General features: G+C 35.9%; 2 protein-coding genes, 2 non-coding genes and 3 pseudogenes across 5 annotated transcripts; 3 read left to right on the top strand and 4 right to left on the bottom strand.

Moving 5' to 3' along the window:
* Positions 1–43: 43 nt before the first annotated feature.
* Positions 44–2941, bottom strand: LOC104724132 (THO complex subunit 4D). Of its 2 annotated transcripts, XM_010442580.3 has the most exons (7): positions 2749–2941; positions 2141–2393; positions 1161–1304; positions 1009–1077; positions 714–910; positions 533–613; positions 44–384 (listed from the first exon to the last, which is right to left on the bottom strand). In XM_010442580.3, exons 2-7 carry the CDS (start codon positions 2357–2359, stop codon positions 195–197), a joined length of 900 nt encoding a protein of 299 aa, XP_010440882.1. In that variant the 5' UTR covers positions 2360–2393; positions 2749–2941; the 3' UTR covers positions 44–194. The 2 variants fall into 2 exon arrangements, with proteins under 2 accessions (XP_010440882.1, XP_019088578.1); XM_019233033.2 differs by lacking the exons at positions 2141–2393; positions 2749–2941 and adding an exon at positions 1508–2034.
* A 184-nt stretch (positions 2942–3125) lies between these two features.
* On the top strand, positions 3126–3286 carry LOC147934417 (U1 spliceosomal RNA). The gene has a single exon (XR_015573218.1). It is a non-coding gene; the product is annotated as a U1 spliceosomal RNA (small nuclear RNA).
* Positions 3287–3488: 202 nt separating this feature from the next.
* Positions 3489–3639, top strand: LOC147934418 (U4 spliceosomal RNA). Its single transcript, XR_015573251.1, has one exon. It is a non-coding gene; the product is annotated as a U4 spliceosomal RNA (small nuclear RNA).
* Positions 3640–5033: 1394 nt separating this feature from the next.
* LOC109127327 (uncharacterized) lies at positions 5034–10038 on the bottom strand (annotated as a pseudogene).
* Positions 5154–6997, bottom strand: LOC147934419 (uncharacterized; annotated as a pseudogene).
* Positions 10039–22026: 11988 nt separating the features above from the next.
* Positions 22027–23049, top strand: LOC109127328 (E3 ubiquitin-protein ligase RSL1 pseudogene; annotated as a pseudogene).
* A 751-nt stretch (positions 23050–23800) lies between these two features.
* LOC104724133 (uncharacterized) lies at positions 23801–24585 on the bottom strand. Its single transcript, XM_010442581.3, has 2 exons — positions 24243–24585; positions 23801–24144 (listed from the first exon to the last, which is right to left on the bottom strand). Exons 1-2 carry the CDS (start codon positions 24478–24480, stop codon positions 23984–23986), a joined length of 399 nt encoding a protein of 132 aa, XP_010440883.2. The 5' UTR covers positions 24481–24585; the 3' UTR covers positions 23801–23983.
* Between the last annotated feature and the right edge of the window lie 3036 nt (positions 24586–27621).

Consider the following 27621-nt stretch of genomic DNA (forward strand, 5'->3'; position numbering starts at 1 on the left):
CAAATTACTCATAATTGCTGGAAGTAACTTTGAAGAGTTTCAATAGGTAAACTTAAGAAGACTAGATTCTAAACAATTTTCATTTACTTTACACAATCAAACTCCAACAAACCACAAAAGACATGAAAAAAAGAGAAGCAAGGTATCATCGTCTGAAACTAGTTAGTAAGACACACTGATTCCGTTCTGCGGTTTTAAGAGATGTTCATGGCATCTGCGTGATAGCTCTCAAGATCCTTGTCAAGATCAGCAGCTGACTTCTCTACTGGCTTCTTTCCGTTTCCTTTGCCACCACGGCGACCACGGCCACCACCACCACGCCCTCCTCTACTACGGAACCCGCCTCTTCCTCCTCTCATCCCTCCTCCTTGCTGGTTATTATGACTGCCACCAAGAGAAATAAATTATATTTTTCCTTACACCAAATTAGGAATATTTCTGTGACTGTTAGGACTAATATGAAACTCAAATCCGTTTCAATTCGATGAATCTCAGTTTGGTTCTACACTACACGTATTAAAGGTACACTTACATTGGAAGGCGGCGACTGACAGTAGGAGCTGGACCTCTTCCTCCTCTCCCTCCTCTAATTCTTCCTCTCCCTCCTCCTTGTCTGCAAATACCAGAAAAGGTTGTGTAATTCTTGGCTTTAGACTCTCAACAGTTATTCATGCAAGCACGGAAATTAAAGGACAAGAGACAGAAATTCATACTGGATAACAACAGTCCTCTTCAGCCTTCCGTTGAGTCCAGTGACATTCACATTCACACGACCTGGTAAAGGAGCATCAGACTTGTTGCCACCCAAAATCTCAAGTCTCATTGGTCTTCCATCCAATAATACATTGTTGTACTTCTTCAGAGCTTGAATTGCATCACTTCTTCTTGGATATACCACTTCAGCTGTGCCCTATAATAGCATGGAAACAAAGAAAAAGGAGACTATAAGACGAAGCATTTTTAACAATCATGAAGAGAAAGGGACTGCTAAAGATTCATGAGACTTACACTTGGACGCCCATTCTTGTCGTAATGAATGGCATAACGCTCTACCTCCCCAATCTCAGAGAAGAGTTCCTAGATCCCATAGAGACGAAGTTAAGTGTCTCCCCTCTCAAGATACCAAAAGCAAAGAATATACAAAGCCAGATTCTATTTACCCTTATATCTTCATTTGTCACACCCTGGTCTAGATTTGTAACATGGAGCCTGGTTCCAGCTTCAACTCCTGATACCCCAGCAGCTCTTAGGCCATCTTCAAACAAACCGTTTTGCCATGGCAAGCTCCTGACCCTACGGACAGGCTATTCAAAAGAACATAATCATTTCAGTACAACATGTCTGTCGAACTTCAGAAACAACGTCAATGAAAAATAATTCCAAAAAAGTGACCATCCATTTGTCTGAAAGAGCAAAAACCAGTCAAAGGAAAGTGCTCCTCCACAAAGTAGTCAAGAACCACCCAATGAGAAAACCAAAATGAAATGGAGGAAGAATGAATTTTGACCAGCTGCATATTGTTCACTGCTCCGGTTCCAAAACAACTCTTTATACCACTATGATGATAAAGGAAAAACCAGGACGTTCATAGCACGCAGAAGAAATTCCAGATGTAGCAAGAGGCTCATCAATAACTTCACGCATGATGCAAATAAACTGTGTAGAGAGGTAAGCTACTACATAGCGTATTTACTGCCACAACAGTTACTGAACTTTTCCCCAAACGCTACAACACCACAAGTATATTTTTTCAAGTAGCAATGCCATTGTTCTGGATGAACAAACTTTGACCTTTTTAACTCACTGAAGCTCTTCAGCTAAAAAGCACAGTGGTAAAAAAAAACAAAAACTCGTCCACATGTCCGCATGTCCGCCAAAGTCCTTGAAATTTAACCACAAAAACCCAAAAGTTCACCGAAATTGCAGGGGTAAGAGACTTTTCTAAATGAAATCATCTCCTAGACGAGGTTCTGAATGTTAAAGAATGTCAAACTATCATCAGAAGGCTTCTAGCATCTACGAGAAAACCTGCTTCTGCCATCGTTTAGCTATAAGCATGATGAAGTAAATGCTTTGATACCACAGAAACTCAAGACTTCCAAAATCATACACATAGAAGTTCCCAGATTTTCGAGCTTGCCTTGTTAATGGAGAAAGATGATGGGTGAGCATTCACAGCAAGAGGACCTCTTCTAGCAGGTCCAGCTCCTCTTCCACCGCCAAGAAAACCATTTGACCCACCACCACGGCCACCACCACCACCACGACCACGACCACGTGAATTCCCTCTTCCCCCAGACCTTGCAGTCTTACCCCTCTTAACAATCTCATCAAGAGTCATATTCAATGCTCCCGACATCTTCACCACCGATATAAGACTGAATCTGAGAAACCTGTATTGATCAAAGAAAACAAAAGAGTAATTTAGAAACCCACCAGCACAATCACAGTAGTCAAAGTACAAACCACAAACTTTAATCACAACTACAAATCCATAAACTAATCATAGGATTGAGAGCAAGATCAGCTAAGAAGAACCTGAAATCAGATAAAACCTTCTTATCACATACAAACCCTAGATCTATGCATCTCTATACAACCTATACTTAGTTTTCGAAACGAAAACCTGGGAATCTCATGGAAGCAGATCTAAACAGAACGAAATCAATCGAATAAGATGGTCCACGGGACATAAATCTCTACGGGCGAATGAATTCGCAGAAAGATTAGATGAAGAACAAAAATTACCAGAAGAAGAGCAGAGTCAACGAGAGATTGGGGATTTAGGGTTTTGAGGAGCTTTCTATGAGTTGTGTGCGTTTGAGATTCTTCAGAATTTAGCAGAGAGAAGCTGATTGAGAGAATTTGAGAGTTTCCAACCGAAGAGGAACAACGAATGTGGTAGTAACAAACCAACAACAACCAGACATTACTTGGGCCTAGAGCGTCCGGCCCATGTGGACAACTCAAAAACTTACGGAGTTTTGAGATAACAGCACGTTGTTAGAAACCAGAAAATTTAAACGGCAGGATGTGTTAAAATCTAAACATCCCACATCGCTCAGACCCAATACAATGACTGGGGAAGCATGACTATAAAGAAAGAAGCAGATGTATCCAGCAAATCACTTACCTGGACGGGGTCAACTCGCGATCAAGAAGACGAGTGGCCTAGGCTAGTGACCACATTGCACATATCGTGGGGTGCTAAGCTTAAGGTCTTCCCAAGAGGAAGAGCCTGCGTCATTATTTGTGGCAGAGGGGGTTTGCGTTCGCGCAGCCCCTACCATACTTAGTCCTAATCTTTTAATTTTGTTAGATCTTCATGATATTTATTATTATATTCGGATATACTTGTCGACGTAATGGGAGTTAAGATTGATGTTTTTTTTGTTTGTTCAGGAACAGAGTCCCACATCGGAAGCACATATAAAGTTGATGGGTATTGGGTGACTATAAAAGAAACATGCTTTCGTGGTGCAAAAACCATCTTTGCGCTTGGGGCAATGACGCAGCTAGTGAGGTTCTAACCGAGGCGCGTCTATTGCTGGTTGAAAACTATTTCCAAACCCCCTCCTAGGCCTAAGCTTGTCTTGGGCCTTCGAGAATTTCTGGAAGAGCTCCCTTTGGGGTAAAGCTCTACAATTCTTAGTTCTACTTTTGACTTATCTCCAAATTTGAAAAGATGTTTATAGGAAATTCGGATGTTAAAACCAAATTAAAAGAGGAGTTTACACTGTAATTTGAAAAGATGTTTTTGCGTAAAAAGTTTCCATCTAAAATTTAGTACTCAGCTGAAAATCTCAAGATCTACAGGGGAATGTATGATCACTTTAATACATTTTTGTTATTTTGGTTTTTCTAAGACCTGCAGTCTATACCGACAATTCGAGAGTGTATCATTAGAGCAAATATGTGCTGATACGTTTTAAAAAATCAGTATTCCCAAACCCTTCCCCAACTCACTTGTTGTATTTGTTACATTTTCCAATCATTTGAATGCATGATCTAACCATAGAGAAGTAACCCGAATAATTTTATTTTATAAGCTGTCGTCAAGAATCATTGAGCTCAAAATCCCTTTCACGAACTCAACACATATAACGCATTCATTAGTCAGGCATATGATCAGATTAAATGGAAATTTTGGAGGCAAAGTATCAGAAAGGATCATATCAATGGGGTTATTATTGGATCATGTCATGTGTTACTTCACCATTTTTCAATGTGCTAGCAAATGGTAATTTGTATGCTCAATGTTCTTCGGATATCTATACAAAAAAAAAAAATCCGATAGGATACGCTAGCTCCTTGAACAACTACTAAAATAGAATAAAAAGTTTTAAAGGACTAGAAAGAAAAACTGAATTTTGTAAGAAGAAGTTGCAATATATTCAATTTATGATCATATCTCTTAATGTAAGAAACTATAGTGTTATAATTAAGTTGATGAATACAATATGTATTTTGTTAATTTATATATGTATACCAAATTCTAAACAAGAAACTGAAAAGCATGGAGAAAGTTGTTGGGTGCAAAAATCCATTAACCGGTACTGTCAAAATCTAGTCCATAAAAAAACCCGTTAATTAACAACTTGTTTGAATGGTCACTATGCTATTTCCTCAGTTACTATTAGCCAAAGAATAGTAAGACCTTAATCAATCTATTTTAGTGATGATGGTCGGTCTCTTATTATCCATATCGTCTTTGATACTACAGATGTCTTTGAAATTATAATCAGATTCACCCATACTCATGGAGAACATCATGGAGTCCAAGAACTTTTTATTGAGCTTAATTATACCATCTCTTTCTCACCTGCTATTTAGTTATGTATGCTTAGAAACATAACTACAAGCAGCATCAAACAAAATTTTAAAGAAAAAGAATAATAAACAAAGAGTCTCATATAGAATCAGTTGTTGAAACAAAGAAGACCGAGACAAAAAAAAAAAAACATTGAAATTACAAGATATTTCTGGTGAGATAAATATCGAAGATTACAATGTGTTTCAATGGAAAAAGAAGACTAGAGTGCAAATAACCGAAAAAGACGATGTTGAAGCACATACGAGAGATGGCAGAGCGATTTTAAGGTGGATAAATTATGTAAAGAACAAAATGTCTTGTTTTCTAATTTAAAAACTACTTTTTGTTGACAACGGTGTTCTTTTTTTTATTAAAAGGTTTTCAAATTAAATGGATAAAAGGTAATACACTATATGACTTTGAGGTCATATAGTTTTTGAAAGTAGTTAAAAGGATAAAAACACACAAGTGTATTCTAGATTACAGAAAGAGAAATCAAGGAACTACGGTGCTTAACCACGACCCCCGCGGCCACCACGACCACGTATGCCATGTCTTCCAACCATAGTCCATTCATTCTCTTGAACTTTTTTTGTAGGTTTGATTGACCTCCCTCCTCGAGTCCTTAGAGAGAAGTCACCCATCTCAAAACCTGTATCTAAAGAAGCAAATGTATTGCTCCCAAAAATATTTTCTTGCGCAACTTCAGTTACCAATGAACCTTGTTGGGTAAGAGTAATTGGAGTATCCATAGCCGGAGGAGAGCCAATCATTGAAGAAGTCTTAGTTGGTGCAGCCGTTGAAGAGGCCAATGTAGCGGGAACAGAGATGACGATTAAAGACGCAGTAGAAGGAGATAAGCCATGTACAACAGTAGTTGGTGTCAATGGTCCATCCTTTGATATAGAAGAAGAGTGAGTTAAAGAAGAGACAATATCTATATGAACGTTTTGAGAAGAGCGAGTGGAGTTGGCTGGGGGGGGGGGAGACAACAGTTTGCTCTTCAAGCGGTGCAACAACCTGTGAGGGAGAACCCTTTGAAAGAGTGGAGACAGTATTGGACTGGCGAAGAAGGAGACATCTAGTTTCTTTATGTCCTAGGTGACCATATTTCTCACACTTTTTTGGGAGCCAAGAGTACTCAACATCTACCATTGAGACATTACCTAACTTGTCAGCAGCTGCAATCCTATGTGGAAAAGGCCTGTTTAATTCCACTTCCACCATCAACTTGGCCTCACCCATAAGGGTTGAATCCAACCTTGGTTTGTTGGTTAGCATGGGTTCTCCTAATCATGAAGCTATCCAACTAATTCCCCAGTCTGAATAAAGATAACTTAGGATGTTCTTTAAAGTCACCCATACCGGAACTGAAGTGATCTCAGGCAAACCTAAAGAAGCAGTAGAAGTCCAAGGTGCCACAAACATAATGCAATCATCAATATGCCATAGACCACGCTCTAACACCCAAGTTCTAGTAGACTCATGTGGGATGTGAAAAAGAAACGAGGAGCCACCTAATTTACGAGTGAAGATCTTACACTTCTTACCCCAAATCCTGTTAGCAACAGCATGTATGACACCTCCAGATAGTGTATAACATCTAATAACTGACCAACCAAAAATTCCTTCTGATTTTCTAATCCCTGCGCTAAAACATGATTAGGAATCTCGACCATGGGAGTACCATCCTCCAAATAAGTTGGTGATGTTGTACGATAAAGATTGTGAATTGTTGGGTCCATCTTTGCTGCCCATGGGAACCGCAATTGACCATCTTCCTTGAACTCTGGTGGAAGTATGTCAGAAGGTGGACTTACATTACCCGTGATCTTTGCAGTCTCGGATGAAAGCAAAAATTTAGGGATTGGATCTTTTAAATCCAAAGGAATTTTTAGAGGCTTTCCCCAAGCTCCAAGAGAAGGAACAAATGGAACAGGAGATTTTACCTCAGAGACATCAGCCAGAGCAGAATCTGTCATTTGAGCTGCAGACTTTGTGATAGCATTGGAGGCATCAACAACACCTATGGGTCGAACCGAAGTCATCCCAGGTAAGATTGGAATCTCCCCAGTGACAGATTCAATCGGTAAGGAGGTTGTAGATTGAAGAAGCGAACTCGGACTTAACGCATTACGTTGGTCCGGTGATATCGCTACCGTGATGTCAAGTTCAGTCACCATCAAAAAGGTAGACAACAGACAAATTGAGGAGGAGAAGAAGAAGAGAGGCTCGCCAGAATACTTTGTCGGCGAGAGCAGAAGGCGGATCCCGCCGAAAAGGGGATCGGGATTTGATTTAGGTTTTTGTCCTCGGTTAATGTGCCAGAGAGAAAAAAATGCTTAGAAATACTGTTTTTGTCTTCACCGTAACGTTCATGACAAAATGGTCGAGTCATACTGTTGCGAAGAATTTGAAACTGGTTCCCAGAAATCCTTATGCTTTCACCATGTTTCATATACATGTCCTCCCCAAGCAAACAATCAACACGGATAGTGGTGCAGCAGTCATCGCACGCATAAAACCCACCTTTTCTCGAATACACAATTTTTTTTTCGCATACCTCACACCAGCCGGAATGATCACTTGCCTCTTTCACCTTCCAAAATGTGAGGAAATGTTTGTCATGCTTATACCTTGCCCTGAATAGTAAGGTAGCACACCTAAAACATATAATATAATCACATTCGATGCAATTTAGTTTTCGATCCTCTTTTCTTTCAAAAGTGACTTCTTGGCAGATTTGACATATGGTTGATAATTCTTCTTCTCGCGATAAAGCTAGGAATAAAGGATGTTCGTGGCCTTGATATTCAAATGGTTCAGAAACCGAGGCACACCGTAGGTCTAGACTGTAACTCCTCTCTCCTACTCCTACAAGACTCTCATAGACGAAACCACAACTTTCACGTCCACAAAGATCACATCTGAAGCGACCATAACCCTCATAATTTCCATTACCGACTACCTTTAGCGTTAGTGGTCGAGGATGCAATGGATGATGTATCTTGCGAGGAGCATTCGCACATGTTTCATGGAGGAATAATAATTACCCTCGTAGATTGGAAGGACGCAAGCTTGACAACACGTGTCTTCTTCATAAACTTCACAAATCTTGATTTTCAGATGATGTCTATGAGAGAAATGGAATATTATTCCATCAGCTATAGTCTCAAATGGCTCCACAATGGTCTCGTCTTCTTCAGGTATTCCATCGAGATCCTCTCCATCCCACAAGTCTCTCCGAAATGCACATCTTGTATGGACAAAATAATCACTACACTTGTTACAAGTAAACGCACCATAATGCGTATCAACCTCTCGACGACAGACTCCACAAAACCATTTACCGTATGGAAGAGAAGAGATAAAAGAGATACGGTGGTGGTGACGAGATATTTTTATGACATGTGGCATAGGTGGGAATATATTCTTTAATCAGGCCACAAGCATTGCACGGGAGAAATGCTTGTTTGGGGAAAAAGGTGAGAGGATGGAGATGTTGTTTTCGGTGGTCTATAACAAAAGGTATTGACTTCATTGAACAAACCGGATCAAAGTGAGATTGTAAGTAGGACAATCATAACTTAGGTTATAGAGTAAATTCTCACAACAGGTGCAAGTCCTACAAGTCGAATGGTCAGAAATCCTAATGTATGGAGGACTAACAAGTTGAAGAGCTTGAAAAGGATAAGAAGGGTTATTGATCTCAAGTGGAGACTCCATACATTCTTTGTGGAACATTCTATGACATGTGACACAAAAATAATAGTTTGTGCCAAGATTGGAAATTTGGCATGCTCCGCAAGTGAATTGGTTATAGTCAGACTCTTTATTATTGCACCAAAAGAGAGGGACAACAGGGAGACTACAAATGTCGTTGTCGGGGCTGTCAGAATCAAGCAAATACTTGACTTGTTGATTAGTGCGTCTTGGACTAGGGAAGTGAGGAGAAGTAGTGAATGGGATAAAGCTTTTCGAAAATTTATCTTCTCGTTTTAACTCAACTTTGAAACGTAAAGAAGGACAAAGAGAAAGAGATTGACTAGGGAGGTCGATGCCCCTAAATTGAACTCTCTGTTGGAGATAAGAAATTGTATAAGAAAAACATTTTCCCATCAATTTCTCCCTCACAATATTCACCGGCTTAGGTCATGGTTGGTGATACCACCTCTTCTTCTCCTCCACCTTCCAATATATACAACTTAAAACGATGTGAATATTTCCTTTCGTTGGATTCTTGATTAATCCAATATATATAATTATATATAATAATGTTTCTAGTCTCTGTGTCTCACATAAAAAGTTGTATCTAACCACCTGACCAACTATGTTATGTTACTCGAAATTGAAAATTTAAACAAATATATTAAGAAGTCCCACTTGGAAACTATCGTAAAGGATGAGATCTTGGAAGTTGGGAACTCGAAAATCAAGAACAAATGTTTAAACCTCAAACGGAACTATTCAGACTCAACAAGACTTTATTACGAGAGGGTCTCAAGATGAAACAAAATATTATGATGACAGGTCGGATCTAACACATTCAAAGGTGGAAATAAGTTCTTTAATCATGTGACATACAATTTTCTTCAGGTCACAGTAAGGCTAGTGACATCTTTCAATTTCATATCATTCATACTTTAATAAAATGTACAATGAAATGTATGTAACCACATACCCACAAACCTAATTTTACTAATTTACATATATACTTTGGGAAGATCCCAAATACAATATTATCTCTAACGGCTAGAATGATGATCATGTTCCTTCCTCTCTAAATATTCTTTATATTTCCAGAGTTTTGAGAATGAACTTGGCTGTGGAATTTTGAGTTTGTTCCAAATAAGTAATGTAAGCACAAATCTTTCTGAACTAACAATTGATCTCGTAAGAAATTAAAATAATTCACGTAAAATAGATGAATGAAAGAGAGAAAAATGAATTTAGTGGATGAATATGAATAATTTAAGAGTCACTACCAAAAAATAAATGAATAATTTAAGAGTATTACAAGCTAAAAGAAAAAACTAAAAATTGTTCTATAGTATATTTTTTTTTTTTTTAAATCACACACAAATCTGATTAAAATGATTTCGATTTGTAAGATTTCTTTACTTCCCTATTAATACACAAAAATTATTTACTTCCATATAGTAAGATTTCTATTTCTATTTATTTTTCCCGTTAGGATAAAATTCTATATATAATAGCAAACTCATTTTTGAGGAATTGCTGATGTCATTTTTTTAATCCAACGAATGAGATTATTTTATTTTATCATCCTACGGTTTAGATCAAAGCTGATGTCGTTAATTTATTAAATGAAAAGGTGCTTCTCTTCCTTCCCCAAATCGTCGCTTCTTTTTGTTTAACCCTGCCGAATCAACGTTTCTCTATGCAAACACACCTGTTCAATTACCTCTTTTCAGATCTATATATTTGGAATTCGTTCATCTAGAACGAAGGTTTTGTAATGAACACAAGAATTAAAAGCACAACTCACTTTTATTTAGCTTAAGAAAATCTTTCAAAACTTAAGCTCTCAATCTCTCTTCTCACAAAACCTCATAAGTTATGTCACATCTCAACATATCCTTATATAACTCTTTTCTATTCCTAATCCTAGTAGGAACTATTAGTACTTAGATAATTCCTAAGTACATTAAACCCTATCTCTTTGTAAACACAACTATTCTAGGATTAGGACTTGTCTTCTAACTCAAGGCTTCTTCAAGCTTATCCTAACAATTTCCTCCTTAAGCTTGAAGACTGTCTTTGACAGGTCATGCACTCCCATGAGACTCCTCATCTCTCTGAACTTTGTCTTGTCTAAAGCTTTAGTAAGAATGTCGGCTCTTTGCTCATTTCCCGGAACATGTTCTACCTCAATCTGGCCATTCTCAACTCTTTCTCTTATAAAATGATAACGCCTGTGTATGTGCTTGCTTTTACCATGAAAAACAGGGTTCTTTGTAAGAGCAATCGCCGATTGATTATCAATTCGTATGATTACCTTCTCTTCTGCAGCTCCAGTGATCTCAACCAGTAAATCTTGTAACCAAACAGCTTGCTTAACCGCCTCGGTTCCAGCCATGAATTCCGCTTCGCAAGAGGACAATGTCACCACATCCTGCTTCTGTGAGCACCATGTTATCGGGCTATCACCAAGGTAAAAGATATGTCCTGAGGTGCTTCTTCCATCATCTTCATCAACATTATGACTACTGTCACTGTAGCCTATTAGCCGAGGCACCTTCTTTCGTCCATACGATAGTCCAAGAGTAGTGGTTCCCCTAAGATACCTCAAGCACTGCTTCATAGCTGCACCATGCGACACCCGTGGACTTTGCATATAAAGACTGAGAATCCCTACGCAGTACGATAGGTCCGGTCTAGTGTGCAAAAGATACCTTAGACATCCAACATGTTTCCTATATGTCGTTGCATCGATCTCCTTTCCCTTCTCTGCTTTAGACATCTTCAACTCTGGTTCCATTGGTATGAGCACAGAATTGCATTGTGCCATTCCGGATTCCTCCAAGATCCTTTGAGCATATCGAGCTTGACTCAACGTGATTCCGTCTTGGTGTTGGTTAACTTGCATCCCGAGGTAGTATGTCAGTCTTCCAAGGTCACTCATTTCAAATTTAGAAGCCATCTCCTCCTTAAATTTGTTACCCACAACCAGACTTGTTCCTGTTACAAACAAATCATCTACATAGACACCAATGATAAGTAAGTTAGAGCCAATGTTCTTCCGATACACCGAAGGTTCCTTTGAGCATTTTACGAACTGCAACTCCATTAAAATCTGATTTAGCTTATTGTTCCAGGCTCTAGGTGCCTGTCTTAGTCCATATAAAGCTTTATGGAGCTTGTAGACCTTCCCTTCACTACCTCTTTTCTCAAACCCCTCTGGTTGTGATACATACAATGTTTCTTTAATCTCACCATGAAGGAAAGCTGTCTTGACATCAAGATGATGTATCTCCCAACTATGTGATGCAGCAAGATCAATTAGCAGTCTGATGGTTTCAATTCTAGCAACTGGAGCAAAAACTTCTTCAAAATCTACACCATACTTCTGCACATAACCTTTGGCAACAAGTCTTGCTTTATATTTGTTGATACTACCATCACTATTCCTTTTTAACTTGAACACCCATTTTAAACCGATTGATTTTGCTCCAAAGGGTAAATCGACCAGTTCCCATGTTCTAAGCTTCTCTATCGAAGCTATCTCTTCCTCACACGCTCGTGTCCACTCCTTAGATACCGTAGCTTCTTCAAAGCTCCTGGGTTCATTATTAAGTGTTAATAACAGAAACTCACCCTCTTCCTCTGCAAGTAAGACATATTCTTCTAAGTATTTTGGTTTAACACTTGGTCGTGTTGACTTCCGCAATATAGGTTCAGTCGAAATATCTGCAGGTAATGTTGCAGTCTCTTGTATTTGTTGCTCTGTTTCCTCTCCATCATCAAGAATTTCAACATTATCGGTCTCGCTTCTAGTATCTTCATCAATGTTCACAACTGCAGTCTCGTTTTTTCTGATATCTTGGAGTCCATGATTCCCAAATACGCCAAAATTGATTCTGAAACTCTCATCTGTTCCTTCATGTGCCACATTTTTAACCCAATTCCAACCTCTTGTTTCGTCGAACACTACATCTCGACTCACTACGATACGTCTCGTCTGTGGCTCCAGCAAGCGATACACCTTAGAGCCAGGTTCGGTTCCCAGGTGAACTAACTCTCTTGTTCGATCATCCAACTTCTTTAGGTTCGGTTTCTCCACTTTGGCATAAGCAATACATCCGAAAATTCTAATGTGTTCTACTTTAGGTCTCTTGTCACGAAAAAGTTTATAAGGTGTCATGTCCTTCAATGCTCGTGTTGATACTCTGTTCAATAAGTAGGTCGAGTGTCTAAGAGCTTCTCCCCAAATATAGTTAGGCATGTTCATATGTTTTAAGATGCTTCTAGTCATCTCCATCAGGGTCCGTTTGCGTCTCTCTACAACACCATTCTGTTGTGGAGTGTATGGTGCTGTTAAGTGTCTCTTAATGCCTGCATTTTCACAAAATGAATTGAACTCTGTAGACACAAACTCTCCTCCTCTATCCGTTCTAAAGGTTTGAATCTTCTCAACCACATCCTTCTCAACCATAGCCTTGAACTTCTGAAATTTGTGAAAAGCTTCTCCTTTTTCTTTTAGTAGCATCGTCCACATGTATCGGGAGAAATCGTCAATGATCACGAAGACATATCTGTTCCTAGCAGGCGTACTTGGGGTAATAGGACCACAAAGATCTCCGTGTAAAAGTTCTAATCTTTGTTTAGCTCGAAACATAGTTGCCTGAGAGAATACCTGCCTTGTTTGCTTCCCAAGAAGACACGATCTACAGATTTCTTTTCCAGCATAAACCTTTGGTGCTCCTAAAACCAGTTCCTTCGCTAGCATTGATGTTAAGGTTGCATAATTGATGTGTTCTAACCTCGCATGCCACTTACTTGGCTCACTAACATCCACAAGAAACAAACTGGTATTGTCTTGAAATCTCATCTGAACTTTGTATAATCCGTTTTTAGACTTCTCTGTTCTTACGAGCAAGTTCCCTTCTTCATCTCTCATAGTCAAGTAGTTTCCTCTCATTCGAATATCACACCCTGCTTCGGTGGCCTGACCTAAGCTTATAATATTGCTCTTGAGATCATGAATGTAATACACGTCTGTTATAGTCCTTGATTTTCCATTCTGATCAACAAAAGCAATTGTTCCTTTTCCTCGAATATCAATCCTAGAGTCATCACCGAAACGGACTTTACCAGTTATAGAGCTGTCAAGTTTGTTGAAGTACCTTCTATCCCCAGTCATATGGTTGCTGGCTCCGTTGTCGAGATACCATATATTATCACTGCCTGCAATCGTCTCAACCTTACTTGATATACGATCCTTCTCGTATTTGCTTGGTATACAGTCTTTCTCATTAAGGTAGACAACTTCGTGCATCAACAATTCGTCTGCATCCTCTGTATCTTTATCTTTGTTGTTACTCTCTTCTGTTTCCTGTAACTTGAGCAAGCGATCTGGACAATGTGAAGCAAAATGGCCAGTTTGATCACATCGAAAACATGTAACTTGTGACATATTTCTTCCACCGTAGCGCCCTCTTCCTCGTCCTCTATAAAACGATCTTCCACCTCGACCTCGTCCTCTAAACCCTCCAGATTCATTACTGTAATCTTTGTATTGCTGATTAGTTTGTGAATCTCGGTATTGTTGACTCGGTTGTGATTCCGTGTACATCAGTTTTCCTTGTTCCTCTTGAACCTCCTCTTCTTCACGAATGCGTTCCTCATAAGCTTTCAGTCTGCCAACAATGTCTTCAAAGCTGATGGTGTTTAAGTCTAGAACTTGTTCTAGAGAAGCAACTATCTGAATGAATTTTTTTCGAGGAAGGCTGCTCAGAAACTTCTTGACTATCTTCGACTCTTCTATGTTAGCTCCTAGGGCAGCTGATTGTGAAGATATCGTGGATAACTTTCCTGAAAAATCATCAATAGTTTCAGATTCTTTCATCTTCAGTCTTTCAAACTCTGCCATCAAAGTTTGAAGTCTTGCTTCTCGAACTCTTTCAGCTCCAACGTTCCTAGATCGAATTGAATCCCACACTTTCTTAGCCGTATCAAGTTCTCCAACTTGAAGTGTTAAACTTCCCGGTATTGATTGGAATAATAAAGCCATAGCTATATCATTATGATCAGGATTAATCTGCTCGGTTTCAGGTTCGATGGCATCCCAGACTTTGTGTACTCGAAGAGTAATTCTCATGCCCACACGGTGTAATCAGTCGAGGTTAGCATAGGACAAACAATAGAAGGAGATCCTCCTCCTTCCTTAGGTCGTGATGTTGCTACGGTAAGCTCGGCCATGTTTTCTTGGTAAAAGACTCAAGCTCTGATACCAAATCTAGAACAAAGGTTTTGTAATGAACACAAGAATTAAAAGCACAACTCACTTTTATTTAGCTTAAGAAAATCTCTCAAAACTTAACCTCTCAATCTCTCTTCTCACAAAACCTCATAAGTTATGTCACATCTCAACATATCCTTATATAACTCTTTTCTATTCCTAATCCTAGTAGGAACTATTAGTACTTAGATAACTCCTAAGTACATTAAACCCTATCTCTTTGTAAACACAATTATTCTAAGATTAGGACTTGTCTTCTAACTCAAGGCTTCTTCAAGCTTATCCCAACAGTTCAACCATTGCAGTTGTTCTGGTTTACAATCTATCTATATACTTTTTATTGGCGTAAATTACTGCAAGGAGTCTTTTATTCTCTCTTCTCATCCAATAACTATCCAGTATGTCTGGTGTAGATATGCGTATTCGTTGGTGTTTTAACAAATGTATTACAGAATAAATTCGACCCTTTTGATGTTTCTTATAGTTTCTAAACCCAGTCATCATTAATCTTTGTTTTGTAAACTTTTTGTTTCTTAAGTTTTTCAAATCTATCGTTTGTCCCTGACTTCGATTCGTTGATGGTAACTAGGCCTGCCATATTTTTGTATGGTTAATGTTTCAATTCTCAAATATATAGATTTTATATTTAGATTTTTTGTTTAATGTTCGATTAGATGTTAAAACGAAACAGATGTTCTTGCATTGCTTATGTTATGTACTTTTATGTGTGAAGTGAATTTGCGGAGAATCTGCGATATATAATCATCCGTTTACTTGCCATTCTATAAATCCAGTCTTTGTTTTCGTAAAAACCTCTTAATTGTAGTCAACAAGATGTGACACCATTACTACCATCGGTACCCTTTATTTATTTAGTTTGAAACAGAATTGCAATCTATTCGCAAACGGAGTGATGAGAATGAATCGTGGACTTTCGCTGCGAAGGTGTGTAACTTGTGAGAAAAAAAAGTCGCAACCAAAACCAACGGGTGCGTTGGTAGTGAATTTGCGGCGTCGTTGTGGCTAAAGGATTCAGAAGAAGGTTTTGCAAATTTGATTCCGTATCTAAAGGATTTACAATACAATCACGAAAAACTTTATAATTCAGAGGAGTAGCCCTGGGATTTTAAACCGAACCGAACCGAACCGAACCGATATTTTTGGTGTTCGGTTCGGTTTCGGTTATGGCGGCTGAACCGATCGGTATAATTTTTTTTTTCAAAAAAACCGAAATATTTCGGTTATTTCGGTTCGCCTATCGGTTAACCGATTTTTTTTTAATTTTTTTTTAAATTTTTTTTTAACTTTTTTTAGTAAAAAACTAATAAAACCGAAATTTACCCTAAAATAACCGAAATAACCAAAACCGAAAAAACCGAAATATTTGAAGTAAAACCGAAAAACCCGAAGTTATCTCTAAATAACCGAAAAATCCGATTTTTTCATGTTTTTAATCAAATTTCGGTTAATTTCGGTTTTAAAATTTTAAAACCGAATTAACCGAGAAACCGAATTAGCCGAACCGAAATATATTTTGGTTAAATTCGGTAAGATTTTCAAAATTCAAAAAAACGGATAAACCAAAATAATCGAACCGAATTCACCGAAATAACCGAAGTCCCAGACCTACAGAGGAGGGACTGCTGAGGTCATAATAATAATCTAACGGTTGAGAACTAGGAGAAAACAATGAAAGCAAGAGTCGCCTCTTTCAAAACGAACAGTCGAGATTGTTTTATGAAAGTAAAAGTCGCCTCTTTTGTTAAAACAAAACGAACGGTCTTTCCCGAAACAGTTCTTCTCTACAATCTAAAAGACATAACCCTGCTGAGTTGCCTCTTTTCAGAATTTATATATATTTATCAATGAACTCTTTTAATTTTTGTCCTCCTCTGTTATTCATTCGACGGTTTCGCATGTTGAAAATATTTGAACAACTGAAACTAACAATCAAACGGTACAAAAGTGATCTAAATAATTTTCACATTTTCCAGTGAGTGTGTGCAACGTTGCCTAATTTCGCCTCCATGTATTATTTCGCCGCCAGTACAGAATCTTACCATCGCTACTCATTTCGATCGCCTCTAGGGTGACCCCTGTTCTGTATTATATTCTCTGCTTATCTTCTTGTGAAGTCTTGCTTTATCTCTTCTTCTTATATCAAGTGAGTTCTGTTTCAAAAAACATCGTTTAATTGACTGTAAAATGTAGCCACTGTTTAATAGATTCGTTGGTTCTTGAGTTATACATTTCGTGTGTGACTTTGTATGATTAGTTTCTGCTCTGTTTTAGAATCCCTGATTTGGTACTACATTCACTCATCACTGCTGATCTGGGTTCGAACTCTGATTCTCCTTATCGTGTATACGTGGTGTAATTATGAATTTATTTTCGTGGTATAATCATACGATGCTTACTTTATACGTATTTTCAGCAGCATGCCGTTAATGGAAAAAGAGGTGAAATTTCATAACGTTTATTTAAAAGCTTTAGCCTTTAGGTTGGGTTCATTCGCGGTGGTTGTGGAGGAAGGTTTGAACGTTTGCTGACCAAGGGCTTTTCCATCTTCAATGTTTGTGATTCTTCCTTTATGTAAGTCTTCGTTGATATATATTAAAAGGCCCGTTGACGTGTGAGTCTTCCTCTATGTTTGTGATTCATCCTTATCGTTGGGTGGTCATTTGTTCTCGTCTCTTAATTTTTTTCTTTTCCATGTTAGTACATGTCAAATGCAATTCTGTTAATTTTCTTAACGTGTATTTTTAAAACTTGCAACAGTGGCGATGGCGACATTGTTCTCTTTTATGTAACCTTACCTCTTCTGTGTCTCTTAATTATTTTCCAACGTAACAATTAAACTCACCAGTAATCCTTTGACTTGTACGTTCTGATAAGAATGTAATTCTTAAAATTATATGGAAATCTGCAGAAGGAAGTCACTTTCATTCCGACAGATGGAGAACTATATTGGTTAGTCCTTGAATGGGGATCAATTCATCATACCCTCTGAGTTAGTCGTTTAGTCCACTAATTGTTGTAAAGGCATGTTAATATATAAAGCCATATGTTGATTTTCTGATATTATTAACCATCATTGTAATATACTGTTTAGATTGACTTTGATGAATTAGTTCATTTGCTGATTACAACCTCATTTTTGTTTGGATTTGATACGGACTGAGTTTTTTTTAGTTAGATCATCAGTGTTTCTGATTTTCATCATTTTCGTATGCAGTATTATCGACAGTAGAACTGTTGTTGTTATCAATCCGTTTGATATGATATAGCAGCTTTGCTTCGAAAAGTTTTTATTCTAATCAACGACTTTTTTTTCTTATCTTTCTTAAGTTAATAAACAATGATTCTTCGCTTTCAAAACAAAAACTTCTTCGTACAAGGGGTCATGAAACTGTTTGATGAAGGGGGGAGATTTCTCTGTTTCCAGACATAAAGAGTGTTAAGTTTTTTGTTGGAAGAGACATGATTTCGATTTCTTTATTATCATATTGTATTCCTATATGGTATAGAACAGCTCTACAGGATCAAATCTAAGGTATAATAAGATAATTAAAATATATTGGCCCGTTATTACAAAAATAAAATAAATATATGAAATAATTAACAGATGTTTAGCCATTTTATCTGTTTGTGTTGAAACTATAAAAGGATATTATGATTCTTTATATTATAAATATTATGGGTGTTGTCTAACTCCCCTACCCTTGACGATGAGAAGGAGAGTAGTCAGAAAGGCATGTATGTAATTGAATCGGTGTTTCAAATGAAAAAGTCTTTCAGAAAGTCTGTCGCGGGTCCAGTATCATTTATTTTCAACTATTCAATTCAATGAACCAGAAGTAATAACAACAAAGCTGCGAACCTTTTAGAGAAAAAATAATTTACAGGCCCAAAAAACCTTTGTGAACATTTTTCCTGAGGTCTTTCTTTTTAAAAATATTTTTTTGTAAAAACACTCGTATTTTTCTTCTTCGTAAATATAATAATGCTCGATGTGGGAGACTTTACTAAGAGTAGAACAATGTTACGATTTCTACTTAACATGCTGCAACAATTAAAATTTATATTTCATCCAAGGATTATTATACCAATTGAACTAATTTAGTTGGAAACGCCTATGTGTATATTTAATTTTTAGAATATTCTTTGGATGTTTGATTAGATGGCAAAGTATTTTGCATAATTCGAAATGGTTTATCTGTTATGGATTATGATGAGCGTAAGTCGAATACATTGCCTTTGGCATTGTTTATGTCTTTTTAGGTTTATAGTTTAAAAATTGTAACAGTGTTGTTTTGGAAACGTTGTTGTATACTTGTTTGTATTTGGCAGATAAAAATCCATGTCACTGGTAAATAAGTAATGTTGCTTTTTATGCGTTGTGGTTTGGTTACTACCTAATTGTGTCTACTAGGTTGCTACATAATTTCTTTTGCAGCTTATGCATCTTCAAATTATAAGTAAATATTGGAGAAAATAAAGGGAAATTTTGACGAAAGTGTTAATTTCATCATTTTAAAATTTGTAACTACGAAATATAAAGGTGACCAAGAAATAAGTTTGCATAAAGTACCATAGAGTACCATCGTTCCTTTTGATTCTTAAATAAAAAAATAAATAACTGGTGAGCATCTTAAAATTTAAGTGAACATATTTCATACATCATTTTATATATTCTTAATTGATGAAATACATATGTATTTAGATTTTATTTTTGCTTTACTGAAAAAAGATATTTGTAATAAGTACATATGTATAATGTTAATTCAGATCTTAATTTTAACGTATAAGAGTTTAATTAGTTGGACAACATGCATAACTATCATGGCATTGTATTGGCAATATGCTAGAATTGAGTATATATATGCCTATATAGTATACTAGAATTTGTACATGTACACGTGCAAGATTTTAATTTAAAATATTTCTTATCAATAGAAATTGTTGAGCTCTAATATAATCATTCCAACTTTTGAGTATAAATATATAACTCACTTTACTTAGTGATATACAACATACATATTTTTTAAGATAATATTTCTTTGTTATATCTATTTGTGATTTTATGTGGGATTTTAGTTAAATTTTTTATCAATAAGAATTATTGAATATGAATATAATTTGAAGATTAAAAGATAAATCTATATAAATGGCATACTTATTTTACTAATCTATATATAACATATATTGACTAGTGTCGCAATAATATTGTCGACAATCTTCTGACCTTTTATCTTTAAAAGAGTTTATTCCATATTCATATCCCATGAAAACATAATTTTAAAAGTTCTAGAGTCAATGTCGATTGTTGACCTAATTATAGAGACCATTTAAACATATAGATATCTTACATTAAACGCGAATATACAAAGTTTCATGAACAGTTTTATTGCTATGTCGCTACAATGAGGTTGTCCAAATGCATCATCTGCCATAATAGAATTTTAGACTAAGTCAAGAATGCTTAAATGATGTAACATTTAAACCCCACAATGAATATCTATTCACTAATTCAAGCTACATATTTTTCTAAAATCTCATATGTTATTTGCAGATGTTAAGTTTGTGGTGCAACCCCAGCTTCGTCTTCTCAAAAAAAAACATAGTATACTTTAAATATGTTGTTTTTGCCAATGTTTTGGGTTAAAAGCATTTGATAATATATATATATATATATCTATATACATATATGTGTTATATTTGTTATATATGTTTTATATCATGTTATAAAATTGTAGCTTCAGTTGATAATATACCTTATAAGATATGCTACACAAATCACATGCCACTTTTTGTAACGACTTGCATATCATTTTTTCTAAATTTCCTAACCATTGATTTTGTTTTTTTAGATAGATTATTTTTTTTTTAATTCTTTTTCATAGTTTTCCAAAAAAAAAAAAGTGTGCCCCTTACAATGTATTTGTTTTAGATCAAAACTTTTAAGTTAAGTTAAGTTAAGTAATTAATTTTTTCTTTCTTATAAGTAAAATTTAATAATAAATCTTTATGGTATATGTTTCTTAGAAATTAATGTTTCACTTCAATTTTATTTTTATGTTTAGATTTTTATAAATACAATTACATAACTTGTTTATTTACTCCACCATGCATTAGAATCTTACTTACATTCTAAAACTCATTAACCCATTCTAGATTTTGGAATATAATCATTTTTAGTTATAATTTTAATTATAACATTATTACTAAAACAAATTTATAGTATTATTTTTACTATTTTAAAATTTTTATTTAATTTACTTAATTCATTTTTAGATAGTTATTATTTTTATTATTTACTAATTATTGTTTATTCTATTTTAAAATTTAATTAATTTTAGTTCATTCGTTTTTTATTTATTTTTTACTATTATTAATTATAATTAATAAATATGCAATAAATGAATATTAAAAATAAGATTTTTTATGCAAAATAAAAATTGATTAAGTGGATGATGATGTGGGGGAAAGAGAAATGAATAAAGTTAACTTTATATATATAGATATATTATAACATCAATTGTAACTTAAAACGGGCAGTAGTATATATATATATATATATATATATATATTATGTTTATAAATGAGCTCATGACTTTGGAACATTTCTATTTTTGCTGATAAATGTCCCTATATATGTTGGAATAAAACATAAATAACAATGGAGTTTGTAATTTCATTGAGATAAGATGTGGTTATAACAACACAAATTAAAGCCAAGCTGACAACTCCAATGTCGAGGAAGCTAAGAAAAACTGTTAGGCACTCCTCATTTATGTATATACAATTATACATCTTAACACATTCAAATAAAAAGTGATTAAAATTATAAATGTTCTCAACAAAACCTGATAAATTAGAAAAGTGAATAGCCGTAGAACCAGTTTAGAAATTCCATAATCGAAATATTCTCAATAAGAAAATTATTATCATTTTTTTCTTTCTAAAACATAACTAATGTTAATCTTTTCAAACACTTTCATTTTCCCGTGCGGCAACGCACGAACCGGATTCCTAGTAGAAATAATATATTATCTCGATTTATATCATGGAGTCAAATGTCATAATGCCCGTCTCCTAAGAAAAGAATTTCATATATTACGGCGGAAGAAGGCACCCTAGTACGAGCAGCAGATGACCTAAATCAAGCTAATTTTTGCCTACGACGAACTTTTAATAGAAGCAATCTCTTCCGAAATCATTACAGGTATATATGCCTGCTCAGAAAGAGACTTGCAATATAAGTATGAACGATAACATCAATCATGATCAGATTGCAATAGAAGCAAACTCGTCAGAGATCATCATAGATATGCCTGATGAGAAAGAGACTTGCAATATCTGTTTGAACGATGACATTAATGCTGATCAAATGTTCTCCATTGATAACTGTGGTCATATGTTTTGTTCTAAATGTGTGAAAAGTCATATAGAGGTGAGACTAGCCATGGGAAGTGTAATGACATGTCCTGGTTATCAATGCAAATCTAGGTTGACTTATAGATATTGTGTCAACCTTTTGACACCTAAACTAAAAAAGATGTGGGGCAAAAGGATAAAAAAAGATAAGATTCCTGTAACGAAAAGAGTTTACTGTCCAAACCCGAGGTGCTCGACTTTAATGTCGGAAACCAATCTCTTTGGACTTATTGGAGTTAGGAGATGCTGTGTAAAATGCGGTGAACCCTTTTGCATCAACTGCAAAGTTCCTTGGCATAATAACTTGTCGTGCGACCAGTACAAGTGGCTACATCCAAATCCTACAGAATATGATGGAATGCTAAAATCTCTAGCAAATGAGAAATTGTGGCGTCAATGCAGAAAATGTAAACACATGATTGAACTTGCTCATGGATGCGTCAGTGTAATTTGCAGGTATGTATCATCATCTCTAATTCACAGATAGTACTTTTTGGATTTTATTGATTATGAATTTTTTTTTGTTTCAACACAAGTTACTTGATAACTGGCAGATGTTGACATAATTTTTGCTACCGATGTGGAGCCGATGCTGGAGGTTGCTGGCATGGTCATGGCTTTCCTGTTACGGATAATTTTATTTTGACAATACGTTGTTGTTTGTGCTGCATTTTTCTTTTGTTTCTGATGATAATCGCTATTGTTGTTGTTATTATAAAATTCCTCATAAGACGGTTCTCATAATAAAGACGGTTTTGGCATAGAAATAGCAAAAAAAGGATTTGTGGATTGTTTCCAATGATTACAATCAAGCTTGGTTTTAATTATACATGCAAGGACTAGCTTTAAGTAGGAAATGACTAGCATAGACCATATAATTAAAGATCAAATTTTTTGCATAAGTTTAGTGCATAAACCAAAGCAGGCTTTTGAGTTTAGTTTAACCTGAAACTATATGAGCCGAACTTCTAAATAACAAGATTCCAAAAACATTTAAGAGAAAAGAGAAGGCAGTCCATTTTGTGTTAGAATCTGCTCTTGTAAAAATCCATTAATCTTTTCGTACAGAGCATAATGATGGGTGTGTTTCATGACAAAGAAAGTGAAACATAATTGGACGAGAGAGAGTGAAAATCTGAAGCAAAACTTCATTAATTATAGTGGATTAAACACAAAAGGATCTGAAATAAATCCAATCGTGTTATTTCAACTTCCAAGTTTCTCCGAAAGAAATTTGAAACCCGCTAAATCAACGATCATGATCTTTTGTAATGAACAGCCAAGATTAAAAATAAATCTAACCAGGTTTTCTCCCGGTGCGTTTATCCAAATAAGAATAATTATGTTAAAAATAATATATTTTTTTTTTTTTTTGGAAACTTGAAAATGGTAATGTATTTTTTAAAAACACATGTCATATATAGGACATATGATGATCTGATATTGCGATGGATATTAAGTTGGCGTTGCGTTTTGAAATTGTGGTGGCTTAATTGATGGTCAATGGTTGATGTATACGGTCAACGGTTTAGCTCGACATGTAATTTTCCAAGGAAATGCTCGATAAATAAGAAGATAAAGAAAGGTACGATTCAATATTTTGTACGGTTTTAAATAACACATACATACTTTTTGGTATATGTCTTGACGTTAGGATACAATAAGCGTCCACATCACATTACATCACATTGAGAATATTGTCTATAATCCTTTAGAGTTGTATATAGTTAAATTTGTAAATTGTATAGAATTTATCCTAATATGGACCGAAGAAGACGAGTTTTCCATCCATGGCCTACCCGAGCTTTACTCTTTCTTATTCCTTCGACTTTTTCCAATGGCCGTGGCTCTTTCTTGCACATCAAGAAATTTGTTACATCCATTGAACCTATCTTCTCCTCTGGATGCAAAGCTAACACCAAAACAATGATAAGCAATTAAACAATAAAGTTAAATCAATCGAGAATTCACGTGACTCCGGAAAACAAGTAAAGAGTGCGGTAGAAATACTGTTGAATCCGGCATTAATGGAGTAGAAAATAAAGTTATCGACATCAAACCCTAGAACAGGGATCCTGCCTTGACGAGCATAGGCTTTCAAAGTTGTGTTGATAACAGTTGAAACTTCATCTTCTTCGTTGGCCAAAAACCTTATAGGACCAACACTTCCAAGAACATTCACACTCACCAACAACAACTTGTTGTTCTTCCCTTTCATCACTCCTTTTACATTCGCAATTCTATTCATCTCCTTCTTCTTTATAGTATAGACAATTGAAGAAGAATGAAACTCACTTGCTTATTGCTTGCGTTTTATAGAGGCACAAAGGAAGAGAAGAAGGACATCATAAAAGGTAAGAACATGTTATGAGTTTCATCCATTGGTACTCGATTAAGAAGAACCTTATAATATGCTTGCATTCATATCAAGGTTCCAACACGATAGTATAGAAAGCTTCTCCGTCAAGGCCACAAATTTTCTATTTATGGGGGTTATTCATAAAAATGTGAAGAACCACTAAAGGGAGTCTAAATTTGTTATTAAATTGATGGTTACTGGTGAGTAGTTTAGTTTATAATATATCTGTGCTTATAGAAAAATTGAGAATCTAATACTATTAGCTTGTTGGCTCAAATGTGGAAGCATCACGGATGGTGAGGCAGAGAGATGAGTGGAACTGTGGAATCTCTATTCCACCACACAACATTGTTTTTTATCATTTCTACAATTAATGTGATGGAGAGTTTAGTGAAAGAATCAGTCAACATTTCCTCCCATGCAAAATATCAATAATGGCAACTAGAATATAGAAAGTAGTAGTAACATGTAAGCTAAATGTTTCATTATTATATATAAATGTGGATCAGTTAGGTGTATAACCATATTATGGTGGAGATTAGGCAAATCACTATGGCTCCCTTAGCCTCCTTTTAACTTTCTCAAAATGACTCTAATCTTTACATGTTTGGATTTAGGTAGCAAATATTTATGCATTTCAGGCGAAATATTATTAAGAAACAGGTGATATATATGTCGCAGGAAATGTACGTAATTCGGATCAATAGGGAAATAAATTAAGTAACAACAAATATTAATAAACTGTACTGATCATTTTTTTTATGAAATGGCATGGTACGTTTGGATAACGATATTGCGGGACAGGTTTGTTCGGTGTCCAAATCATATTAATTGTGGTGCACGATATATATTATTAGTGTAGGTTAATTATAACGCATAGGTTATCTGGTTTTCTTTTCTATTTTGAATTTTGATCGTATATATATTTCATATTTTATACTTTGTAAAAAAACAGTAAAGGTGAAAAAAAATTGATTGATAAACTCGAGGTTAAATCCTGACGCCAACTAGTTTCACCTTCACCAGCGTCGAAAAATATTATCGTGAAGGAGTTCTCGATAACTGTATTTGAGAGAGTTTTAAAAATTAGGATTTTTTAAAAATAAAATTTCGTTTTCCTATTTGCTTGTAACAAAGCTTGTTCTTATTTCTGATATATGGTACTCCCGTCGAATTATTTACCTATCTTCTCAACCAACCTCTTGTAAGAGTGCTAGTAGTTAACATTGTTTGAAAGAAATGAAGTATGTGTTTGCCCAATAAAAAAAGGACACATAGGAAATACTTCAAGATATTACACGTGGTTTATGATGAGAGCATGGACAGCTCAACCGAACCACACAAACCTGAGGAGCAGTTTGAACCAGAGAAAGCACCGGAAGAGCAGCTTGTACCAGCGGAAGCATCAAAGGAGCAGCTTGTACCGGAAGAGGCATTGATCATTCCGGCGGGTCCAATAACAAGGTCACGGTCCAAGAGGTTCAACCAAGCCATCCAAGAACTACTCAAGGAGCTAGACAAGAAGCTAGAAGACGTGGCTCAAACCACTATGACATTGCTCACAACTCAAGGTGCTCGTTAAAGGGTAAAATGTTGCTTTGGTGCTCTTTTTCCCTTGGTCAAGTTTTGTCCCATTGGGTTTTCTTGACAAGGTTTTTAATGAGGCCTAAGTAACATTTTCAAGTCCCCTTTGCCAGCCCAAGTCGTGGTCCAAGGTCCATTACAAAAGCCTTGGCCCATTTTCTTTCTATCTCTTTGCATTTATTGTTTTGTAATTTTCAAGACTTTGTGCATGAGCTTGCATGAGTGTGGACTCTTGCATGTGCTCGACCTCTTCTCCTTCTAGACTCTTCTCCTTCGTTCCCTCTTTTCTATTTAAGCACCATGTATCTCTCATTTGTAACTCATCAAACATTTTAATCAAAAACTTCTTTCTATTTGTTTGATCTGAGGAGTGTGTAATATCTTCTCAACTTGTTTTCTTCTTAGTGTGTCATATCTAAGTTGGATTCGAGCCTGAAGTCTAAGAGATTTCCATCTCTCTTGGAAGTTCATTTCAATCTCCTTTTCATCTGCTGCATCATTTCACCATTCCATCTCTTTCAATCCGCTGCATAAACCACCCTTTCACCTTCCATTTGATCAATCTATTGTATCTTCGATCCATTGATCATCATCAATCCATCCGATCATCTTCAAGACCTTGCAAGTGTGTTCTTGGGAGCAGATTCCTCACTAGGAGTCTATCAGTTTGCTATAGTGGCCTTTGTTAATAAACTCGACTTGAACCAAAGAACGTGGAAGGCTCCGAAAGAGATAACAAAATATTATCGATGCCAAGCCAACTTTTTGATATATAAACCTTACAAGACCAACGTAACTTGGTAAGGTTTACATTATATTCTGAGCTAAGGGAAGAGGAGAGGGGACCCGTGAACGATAAGAATGAAGTGGAAGAGGTGGGAGCAATCAGATATCAGAGACAATCTGTGTTGGTGGAAATCGCAAATAATATAAATTCAGAAAAACAAAGACTACTTAGGTTATCCCCAATGGGGGTTCTAAGGCAGGTTTTAAGGAAGAAGGAAAAAAAATAAATCAGAAATAACAAAAATAGTTAAGAGAGCCTCTAATATAACATACTTTTTTTTAAGAGCTCCTACGTGTCAAGTGTTTGTTGGGTGGAAAAAAAAATAGAAGAACCAAAAAACAATTTTTTTCGACCCAAAAAAAAAACATTTATCGAGAGAAACAATTTCTCTCTCGATCTCTCTCTCGGTGATTATCTCTCGATCGAAGTCCATTCTTGATAAAAAGAAGGATCTGGATATGCTACAGCTATGGAATCAGGGGCGATTGTGGAGAAGAAAGGGGAAGCAGAAGGGATATAATCTCGGAGGCGAATCGGAGGAGGGATTAGGGTTTATTCGATGAGATTGCAGCAATTGGAAGCAAGGGTAAGTTGAATTCTCTGTTTAGTAGGTTGAATTCGTGAATAGTTAGAAGGGATTAGGTTTAATCGATTTTGTT

The sequence above is a fragment of the Camelina sativa genome, chromosome 11, assembly GCF_030686135.1.
Source record: "Camelina sativa cultivar CO46 ecotype springtype chromosome 11, ASM3068613v1".
In the NCBI taxonomy this organism is placed as follows: Eukaryota; Viridiplantae; Streptophyta; class Magnoliopsida; order Brassicales; family Brassicaceae; genus Camelina; species Camelina sativa.

What these genes read in the sequence shown, in the direction of transcription:
- LOC104724132 (XM_010442580.3), bottom strand. Translation starts at nt 2,359, where the DNA reads ATGTCGGGAGCATTGAATATGACTCTTGATGAGATTGTTAAGAGGGGT. An exon ending in ACAAGAATGGGCGTCCAAGT is followed by an intron (nt 911 to 1,008) that starts GTAAGTCTCATG and finishes ATGCTATTATAG; the next exon opens with GGCACAGCTGAAGTGGTATA. An exon ending in AAGAGGACTGTTGTTATCCA is followed by an intron (nt 614 to 713) that starts GTATGAATTTCT and finishes TGGTATTTGCAG; the next exon opens with ACAAGGAGGAGGGAGAGGAA.
- LOC104724133 (XM_010442581.3), bottom strand. Translation starts at nt 24,480, where the DNA reads ATGAATAGAATTGCGAATGTAAAAGGAGTGATGAAAGGGAAGAACAAC. An exon ending in CATTAATGCCGGATTCAACA is followed by an intron (nt 24,145 to 24,242) that starts GTATTTCTACCG and finishes TTTTGGTGTTAG; the next exon opens with CTTTGCATCCAGAGGAGAAG.